Source organism: Lactuca saligna, chromosome 2 (assembly GCF_052625555.1).
Source record: "Lactuca saligna cultivar CGN05327 chromosome 2, ASM5262555v1, whole genome shotgun sequence".
Taxonomy (NCBI): Eukaryota; Viridiplantae; Streptophyta; class Magnoliopsida; order Asterales; family Asteraceae; genus Lactuca; species Lactuca saligna.
The window spans coordinates 3,825,952-3,836,419 of NC_136418.1; the positions used below are offsets into that span (position 1 = coordinate 3,825,952).

The window sequence follows — 10,468 nt, forward strand, 5'->3', positions numbered from 1 at the left end:
GAGTGAAAAGTAAATTATGAATGACACTCTAAATGGATAATCACCCTTCATTTTTTCCCATATAAATTATCATTCACGGTTCACTTTTCACATTTTATAGATGTGTGTTAGCCGATGGTTGTTAACATGTAAAGTATGAATGTTGGTTGGTAGTTAGGTTAAACAACATAAGAGGAACACCAACATTAGAGGAATGCTAACTAAGTTTATCTCACTATCATACCCACAACAACACATAAGAAGAACATAGAGAGTTTGAGTGGTCAGCAAGCAATAGATTACTTAGACCACCAATTTATTCCTAGAAATTAGCAACAAATGTATTTCCTTTTTTATAATAAAAATATTTTTTTATGTTTATAATTGATTTGTTAATAATAATATCCATTAATTTCATGGTAATTTTCAAAAAAGTCCAAATATTTTGGTTATTATGTAATTTTTGAAAAAGTCCCAAAATTTTGAGCAAACTAATGAAAAAGGACAGAATACCGGCAAAATCTGCGAAGCCGGCCGAAAAAGATTTTTTCGAAGTTTTAACCGGTATTCTGTGCTTTTCTGTAAATAAAATTTAGTTTAGGACTTTTTCATAAATTGGACTAAAATTTTAGGATTTTTCTGGAGATTTCCCTTTATTATTTAATGAAGAGATTCTTGAACCTCCATAACTTGAGGACAAGTTATGGAGTCATAAAACCATTTAATTAGAACTAGACTCTTCATTTTGTAACTTTTGCCAACTTTTATGAGTTTTATGATTCTTAAATGTGACTTTTCATATAACTTGAGGACAAGTTACAAAAACACACTTTGGAATCAACTCTTAGATTAAAATGGATTGAAAACAACTATTTCACACAACTTTTCTATTAATCTAAGCAACTCATGAGAACAAGATAATTCAAATCAAACTTTTTCATGTAATTAGTCTAAACCTTAAACTAATACAAAACATGAATCTATTGACAATTATCTTTGAAATTGGATTAGCATGAACATTACCATATCAAAAACAAGTTTATAAGTCCAAAAACATCTTAGGGTAATGTTCCTAGTCCAATTCCAGCCAAAAAAGTCGAATTTATGATGTCTGGGGGTCCAACTCGTCGAGTGCGTGAACCAACTCGGCGAGTTGGATCGTTTTTTTATCACGTTTAGGCATGGACTCGCCGAGTCTCCTGATGGACTCGCCGAGTCTAATGATCAGACAGCAAACAACTTTGATTTTTTTAGCAGTTTTGCAAGTATAACAAGAAAACAAGCTTAGGCTCTGATACCACTGTTGGGTTTTGAGCATTCTAACACTCCTAAGTGTACATGCAACCCTAAATACCTTGGATCTATGTTTTCTCTATTATACATGCAAATATGAACATCCAAGGTATTATCCTAATCTAGCATACAAAACAATGAATATAACAAGATAGAATACATACCTCTTTGATGTAGAATGTTCTCAAGAAGCTTGAGTCCCTAGTGCCCCAAGTGTGACACCGCAAATGGTTCACACAACATCAATTGCTTTTGGAATAACCTTGAGAGAAATGTAGAACACTTGAAATCGGCTAGCCCTTCTCTAGTATGATACTAGTGCCGATTTTTGCCAAGAGTGTGATCTTTATATAGTGTTACAATTAGGGTAAACCCTAATTGTCATGACTTTATGACGCCATATATACCAACACTCGTGGGTTCATGGCTCCATACCGCTGTATAAGGTATTAGTTAGTTGATTTTCGAAGACGGTGGGCTTTAACCGAAGAAGAAAGGTTCAATCATGCTCATGCACGGTGGAATAAATACTATGTGATTTGATGAATTAAAGATGCAAATTTTTATGCTGTTTTGGGATGTTACAACTGCCACCACCACCATTGCCACCACCCACCACCACTGCCACCACCGCCACCAAATAAGATATGAAATTGGATTCAACGTGTTGACTAGTATGGTGTTTGCTTAAAACATATAGGGACTTATTTTGAGCTTTGAACATAATTAAGGACTATTTGTGCAATTAATTTTTAGACGGTAACAGACGAACGTTTTGGAAAAAGGTTTTGGGGTCAAAGAGAAGCAATTGATAATGGATATATTGATGGAGAAGACTCAGATTCTTCACAAAACCCCACATATCCAATCGTCAGAGCAAATCGAATACCCCCTTTCAATTAAATGGTGAATAATTTACAAGTTATCTTACTAAAATGAGAATGAGGGGACCTCTAATTTCACTTTTGCGCCTTTTGGCCGTGATTCCAGCGGCATATGGGAGTCTGCCGGTGCTCCCGCCGCCTTCAACGACGTCCGATTCTACTGTTACGTATCAATTTCATCTTCCGCCGCCGCTTCCGGCCAAGATCAACTCAACACCGTAAGTAGTTCAATTGCTTTTGCTTTTACATGAAGGGATTTAGGATTTTGGGATTAGGGCTTTATTATAGTAGATTGTTAGTAAAATCCATGAATTCGAGATAGCTCATTAATTGATCTTTTTAGTAGAGTGATTTTGTTTGATTGTGTGGAAATCTCCATTACCAATTTTTTCCATTTCATTCAAACTATAAGGTTGTAAAGTCGCTGCCTTTTCACACTAGATCTCCCCCACTTGAAAATGATCTATAAGAAGTCTATATACCTTTTTCTTTAATTTTATTTTCTGAGATTTAAATAAATTTATAGGTCAATCAAACACTTATGATCTTAAAAGAATTTAGCAAACCTTCTGGGGCTTTGTCTATATAATTATGAAAACTAATAAGATTTCCTTGAAGAACCGTAGCTTGTTTTTGAAACTTAGAAATGCTGGAGAAAGCACATGAAGGATTAACTAATTGATATTTTTTTCAATAGATTATGCCTGGTAGGATTTTTTTGGCATATGTTAACAAATTGCATACATACCTCTATAATGTCATTGAAATATCTTTTATGCCATGTTTTCCATTCAGTAAACAAGATGCTATATTGGTGGCTGCACCAGATGGCACATTATACCAAGTAGATATCAGTTCAGGTAGAATTCTTTGGTCTTTTCCATCTGGAGCACCAATATATGATTCACATCAAGCAGTTAATTTGGAGGATGATGAGCATAATTCCTCTAGGCAGCAGCAGCACAATAAGTTCTATATAGATTGTGGAGATGACTGGCAACTCTATATCCATGCCAAGAACACTAAAGCAGAGGTCAGCAAATATACTCCTGTTAATGTATCTTTGTTTTCAATGTCTGCTATTCATTGTTCTTGCAAATCTTTGGTTTGTTTTATCATTTCTTCAAGAAAGATTGTTAGTTTGCAACATTTGGTGCAACTCTGAGACACAAACATATCCATTTTGTTTATGTTATAGTTCAATAATACGAAATAGGTTGTCTTACAGAAGAAAATGATCTTTTTATGCCATTGAATGCACCATAATCTTACATTTTCTTATGGTACCCAGAAACTTCCATTTGGAGTAGAAGAGTTAATCGGACGTACTCCACATGTTTCAGTTGATGGAGTTCTCTTAGGGTCAAAAAAGACAACTGTATTCCTTGTTGACCCACAAACCGGTAAAATAATTTACACCTTCAAGTCAAATGGAGGTCAAACCCCCGAACAAAATTCCATAATACTAAAGAAAGATGCTAACAAATGGAACGACCCAACCACATTGGACTTTGACCATGTTGACCATGACCAACTTCTCTACATCAAGAGGTTTGACTATGAGCTAAAATATTCGTCATCAACAACCGGAAATGTTTTATGGTATCTCATGTTTGCTGATTTCGAAGCTTCTCAATGTCATGGATCAAATACCTTTTTAGGTGGAATGCAAGATTTTTGTCAGACAAATTATCCGGTTTTTCGTGTTCGTGATCCTCGTGAATTGGAGTCAATTTTCATGGTCAGCAAGCTAGAAATGTCACTTAATGGTGGTCAAACGTTTGCCCTACCTCCTCCTAGTGATGAAATGCCCAAACAAATTGTTCCATATTCGCCCCCTAAGTCTCGACATATTTACGAAATACCCCCTCAAATTCATCATAGTAACAAGACCGAAAATCCGAGTAGAATTCTTGTGAACTTGCATGGGTTTTTGGTTGCTGGGGTTTCGTTCTTGATAGCGTTGATCTTTTATTTATGGAATTTATTGAGGAAAGAGAAGAAAGTGAATGAGGTGGTTAGTGTAATTAAGGTGCAAAATGTAACACCATCCAAAAAGAAAAAAACCCGGAAATCTGGAGGAAATAATCACATAGTTTCCGAACGAAAAATCGGGAAGTTATTGGTTTTCAATAAAGAAATTGGGAAGGGAAGTAATGGAACAGTTGTATTGGAGGGAATTTATGATGGTAGAGCTGTTGCTGTGAAAAGGATTGTGAAGGTGCATCATGATGTGGCATTAAAAGAGATACAAAATCTGATTGTATCTGATCAACATCCTAATATTGTTAGGTGGCATGGGGTTGAGTATGATCAAGATTTTGTTTATATTGCACTTGAACGATGTGTATGTAGCTTGCATGATTTGATATTATTACATGGTGATTCGAGTGTTGAATTGCAATCGACGATGGAAGTATTCAAAGATTTGAAATTATGGAAGCCTAATGGATATCCTTCTCCAGTTATGCTGAAAGTAATGAGGTTAGACCATGTTTCCTTTTTCCCCCCTTAGTAGGATAGATAATGTTTAATTATAGCATCTTACTTTCATTTATTTCTATTACAATTTACAACATTGTACTTTCATTTTTTAATTAACATATTATACTTTGAAAAATACATGCAATTTTAGCATTGCTTTTTCAAATATTTTTCTTATTAAGATATTGTTTTTTGAAAAATTTCTACCAAATTATAATAGTTAAAGCTGCTTTGTATTTGGATGGTGTTGTTATAGTTGGGTAGTATTTTCAAAGTATAATGTTTCCTAGGAATAAATAAAGGTAGAATGCTATAAATATAATAATCAAATCAATGGAAATTATGGCAATGTTTTTTCATTTATGTGTTTGTTATAGAATCTTCCATTCATTTCTTTTTATTGCAACATTGTATTTCACAAAATCTACCCAATTACAACATTGTATTCTAATTTTTTTTCTTCTTATTAGGAATTGGTACTTTGAAAATTTACTCAATCTTAGAAGTGAAAGTTGCTTTATATTTGGATGACATTCTTATAAGTGGGTAGATTTTTCAAAGTACAATGCTGTAATGTGAAGAAATGAAAATAGAGTTTTATGATAAAGACATACATGATATATGTAACACTACTAGAATTTATTTTTAACTTATAATATCTTTTAACAAATAAAAATTGCAGGGATATAGTTACTGGACTTGCCCATTTACATGAGCTTGGAATTATTCACCGGGATTTAAAGCCTCAGAATGTCTTAATACGCAAAGATACTTCCATTAGTGCAAAGGTCTCTGATATGGGCATTAGCAAACGCCTATCTGACAATAAATCTTCTTTAACCAAAACCACAACAGGCAAGTAGTCTTCTTTTTATATTTTCATTATGATGATAGATTACTTTACTAATATTTGAATTGGCGCAAAATTCAATAAATAGCAATGTAGCTACAAATTTGTTTCTTATTATACCATATTACTTTCAAATGATTTCTTATTAGAGAATTGCACTTAAAAAACATCTACCAATTGTAGCAATGAGATTCAAATTATGATGACATGGCACAAATTAACATTTTGTTTGAGCAACATCATTGTCCTCATATATACATGTGATAAAATGCTGACTTTACAAAAAATGTAAAATTTTACTTTTAATAAAAAAAATTTCATTATAGATATTAAAAAAAAAAAAAAAACTATAGCCAAGATGAGAGAAAGGAAAGTTTTTTATAAAAAGTTATCTGACATGGACAAAATGGAGAGTTTTTTTTTTTCAAAAAAAAAAAAATCATTTGATGTGTTTATATCATTAAAATAGTGAGATCTAAATCATGTATAGATTGGACTTCTAATAAAAAAAATTCTAAATTTTTTGACATGTCAACAGTATTTTACACGTGTACATCCTATCTATACAATGACATTGCATAAAAACATGTTTCCTTATGCCATGTCATCATAACTATAATCTCATTCATATAATGATTAAATTTTCAAACTGCATTGCTCTAATAAGGAATCCCTTAAAAGTACAATGCTGTAATAAAGAAAAAAGAAAGTACAATGCCATAATAAGAAACAAATAAAAACCGAAAATTACATTGCTATTTCTCTTACTTATCCCTATTTGAATAACTATAGCGATTTTATTTTATTTTATATAATTTTTTAAATAAATGTTTATAATATTTGCATATAGGTTATGGGAGTTCGGGGTGGCAAGCACCAGAGCAACTTAAGAATGAAAGGCAAACACGTGCTGTGGATTTATTCAGTTTTGGGTGTTTGCTGTTCTTCTGTATCACTGGTGGTAGACACCCGTTTGGTGACATGCTTGAACGCGATATAAACATTGTGAATGATCGAAAAGATCTTTTCTTGGTGGATAATATTCCAGAAGCTTTTCATCTCATCTCCCACCTCCTACATCCGGATCCACAATTCAGGTATACAATATCTAAAATGCTTTCTAGCATGATAAAACTGTTTTCATATAAAACACAATAGAGCACAACTTTACTTTCACGATTAATTATATTGATTTAAGTCACTTAACGTTATACTTTCATTTGATCATTTAAAAACCCATTTCTTTTTGTGACTTTAACTATTTTATCAATTTAGCCACTGTAGTGTTATAATGTATAGATCATGAAAATATAATAGTTTATTTGCTAAATTGATAAACTTGTCAAGTATAGTTTTTTTTTTTTTTTCCAAAACCGTGAAACAGGGAAAGTTGATTATTTTCAGCAGTACAAAATTTAAATACTACAAAAAAGTGGGTTTATAAACAGTAAAAAATAATGGTTTAAATTTGAATACTACAAAGTAACAATTAAATAGCTAAACGAGTAAATTACACAAATGGTCCCTATGGTTTGGGGTAATTTGCGTGCTTGGTCCCTAACTTATTTTTTTAACTCGGAAGGTCCCTACTATTTGTTTTTGTTACGTGCTTGGTCCCTGTCTTACCTAAAAAGACATTATTTAAATAGGGAAAAATGGTGGGGTAGGTAAGGTAAGGTGAGTTCGGTGGGGTTGGGGGTGTGTTTATTTAAATAAATTAAAAAATCAAGGGCAAAATAGTCTTTTTAGGTAAGACAGAGACCAAGCGCGTAACAAAAACAAACAGCAGGGACCTTCCGAGTTAAAAAAATGAGTTAGGGATCAAACACACAAATTACTCTAAACCATAGGGACCATTCATGTAATTTACTCTGGCTAAATTGATAGTCATGCTTTTGGTATTTTGCCTTCCTTCAAAACCATATAACCATGAAAAATAACGTTTTAAACGGTCAGAAAAAGTATAATGGTTTAATTACTATAGAAACTAAGTCAATAAAATAACAAAATTACGATTTTACCCTTTTGTTTTCGCCTATCCAGACCAAAAGCCGCAGAAGTCTACAACCACCCGCTCTTCTGGGATGCAGAGACCCGTCTCTCCTTCCTTCGAGACGCAAGCGACCGTGTAGAGTTAGAAGACCGTGAAACAAATTCCAATCTTCTAAAATCACTCGAAGCCACGGGCCCACAAGCCTTGGGTGGCAAATGGGACGAAAAACTAGACAACACTCTCCTAACCGACATCGGGCGTTACAGAAAATACAAATATGATAGCGTACGTGATTTATTACGTGTTATAAGAAACAAATTGAATCATTATAGAGAACTCCCGAAAGAATTGCAAAGTGTGTTGGGTGTGGTCCCCACGGGGTTTGAAGGGTATTTTAGTAGTCGGTTTCCGAGGCTTGTTATGGAAGTGTATAAGGTTTTGAAAGAATATTGTGGAGATGAAGAGTTTCTTCATAAGTATTATAGAGAAGGGAAGTTTTAAGTTATATAAAGTGTTTGTTGAATGTTGATGATGGTTTTTTCAAAAAAGAAATGTGACATGGTGTATATATATATATATATATATTTTAACTAAAAAGATGGCTTCTGAATTTATTATATCTTAGTACTCCACTATTACTACCAATATTGACAATCTCTTTTATTTTTTACTTATAAAAGCAACGTAGATGTATACTTTTTGGTTTTTCAATGCACTTATATTTCTTTAAGTGATGGCAATGTACCTGATTTCCTACGGTGATTGCAATGTACTTATATTTCAAAGGTAAATGCAATAATTAATTATATATTATAAGTTTATAACATTCAAAAGTTATATCTTTCTATCGTATGGTAGTTTCATTTTTTTTTTCTTATTAGGAGATTATATTTTTAACAATCTATATAGTTATAACAATGAAGTTTATTTATATATGGATAGCATTGCTATGTGTACCCTTTTTAGAATACAATGTTGTTATAGGGATAAATGGAAGTAGTATTTTGTAATAAACACATCTGGGGCCATCTCTTAGTGTTTCCATTGCTACCGTGGATATGGGAAGGAAATTTGGATGTAATGGTATGGGAGGTGGAACAAAGGATTGATGACTTGGTAGTGGTGTTTTTGATAAAGCTTGTCACCCACATGGCAAGTTTTATGAAGAGGTATCAAGAAATACAACTTTCTGTTGAGTGTGATGTTTATAAGAAGGATAAATTCCTTGCTTGCTGGTTATAAATCGACTTATACATGTAATAAGAAGGATATATTCCTTTCTTGTTGGTCATAAATTGATGTATAAATCCTAGAGAGAGATTACGTTTCAGTACTTGGTTGGGTATGGGAAGAGGATGTGGGCTCATTTCAAATTCATTTATATAAGGTAAAACTTCAAAAAATGTGAGAGAAGTTAGAAAGGGCATAAGAGTCATTTTATATTGTGTTGGATTGAAAATTACAAAAAAAAAAAAAAAAAAAAAAAAAAAAAAAAAAAAAAAAACTATAGACAACGTCGGAGTCAAAAAAGATTAGTATCAAATAAGGTAACTATCCAAAACTACAAGGACCATTCATATTATTTATTCGTGTTCAAATGACAAGTGTAAAATTAAACTATTTTTGTATCTTTATTTGGGATTATTACAAATCGGTGTTTTAGTTCTAACTCCAATCCACAAAAGATGTGAAGTTAGACTCACCCACCACCCACAATACTTTAAAGAAATACCTCAACTTAAATAAGAATAATCAGATAATAAATCTTTGTCTAGTTAAATAAGAATAATCTTAGACAATAACTCTTTGTAAAAAGACAAACATAGGACGACTACTTTGTAATCTACCGTTATAATATATAATTAACACTATATTTTATCCTTATAGTTAATATTTTAGATTTTTTGGTATTAAAGACAAATGAAGGACGGCTACTTTCTAATTTATGGTTATAATATGTTTATTATTATAATTATTTATATTATCATATAACTTATTGTAATAATTATTAGTATTTTAAAAAGTATTTATAAAAATAGTCAAAAATATTAATGACTTGATAAAAATTAACCGTTTTACTTAAAATAGCTATCTAAATCGTAAGCCATTAGCTTCACCTATGATTTGGCTTAGTCCGGCTACAATTTGGTATTGTAAGGTTACCATTTGGCTTAGTATATAAATTTTAAAATTATGAAAATAACCTTTATTTTTCCCGCTTTCTATTTAAAAGAAACCTCTCTCAACTCTATCTAATGGCTAAAGAACAATATTCTACCGAAAATTTGGATTTTCCACTAATTCCATTTATAATCGTATTTTATCGGGTTTTTGTAACGTCGCAAATTTCAAACCAAAATTTTCATTTAAAAATAAAAACGTTTGTTCAAATTGCATGTTCAAAGAACTAAATAACACATTTGATTCAAACATTTATCACAATATCATCGTAAGAGTTATTAAGTGTGAGAATCTCTGATGGATGTGATGCAATCAAGCTGCACCCTTCCTTCAATATAAGAAAACCTGAAACAATTTTAAACATAAACTGTAAGCACAAAACTTAGAAAGTTTCCCAAAATACCACATACCATACATATTACGGGTATATTTCAACCCCGAGTGAAAACTATGAGCCAAATCATAGCCTTACAATCACTCCCTCTCTGGGCCAAATTATGTGTAACAATCGGTCTCAGGTACACATTTAATTCAAGTCAAACATCATATTTTACCCTTGGACTCGACGAGTTGGAGCTCAAATCATTGAGTAGGATCGACTCTGGGTCGGGGAACTAAGTGACCTACTCGACGAGTCGGAAGACCGACTCGACGAGTAGAAGCTGTCTGATGGAAACCCTAATTTTTAGGGTTTGTCCCCCCATTTACAGAAACATAACACCCTTGTGGCCTCCTTATTACTCCCTCAACGTCTAGAAAACCCTAACTCGCCACCTTGAGCCTTGTGAGTGTTTGAGTGTCATT

The 10,468-nt window shown here is 32.5% G+C and overlaps 1 protein-coding gene across 1 annotated transcript; it reads left to right on the plus strand.

Moving 5' to 3' along the window:
• Positions 1-2,063: 2,063 nt before the first annotated feature.
• Positions 2,064-8,012, plus strand: LOC145030588 (serine/threonine-protein kinase/endoribonuclease IRE1b-like). The gene is made up of 6 exons (XM_078978958.1): positions 2,064-2,374; positions 2,952-3,189; positions 3,448-4,640; positions 5,323-5,495; positions 6,341-6,587; positions 7,534-8,012. Exons 1-6 carry the CDS (start codon positions 2,208-2,210, stop codon positions 7,982-7,984), a joined length of 2,469 nt encoding a protein of 822 aa, XP_078835084.1. The 5' UTR covers positions 2,064-2,207; the 3' UTR covers positions 7,985-8,012.
• The last annotated feature ends 2,456 nt before the right edge of the window (positions 8,013-10,468 follow it).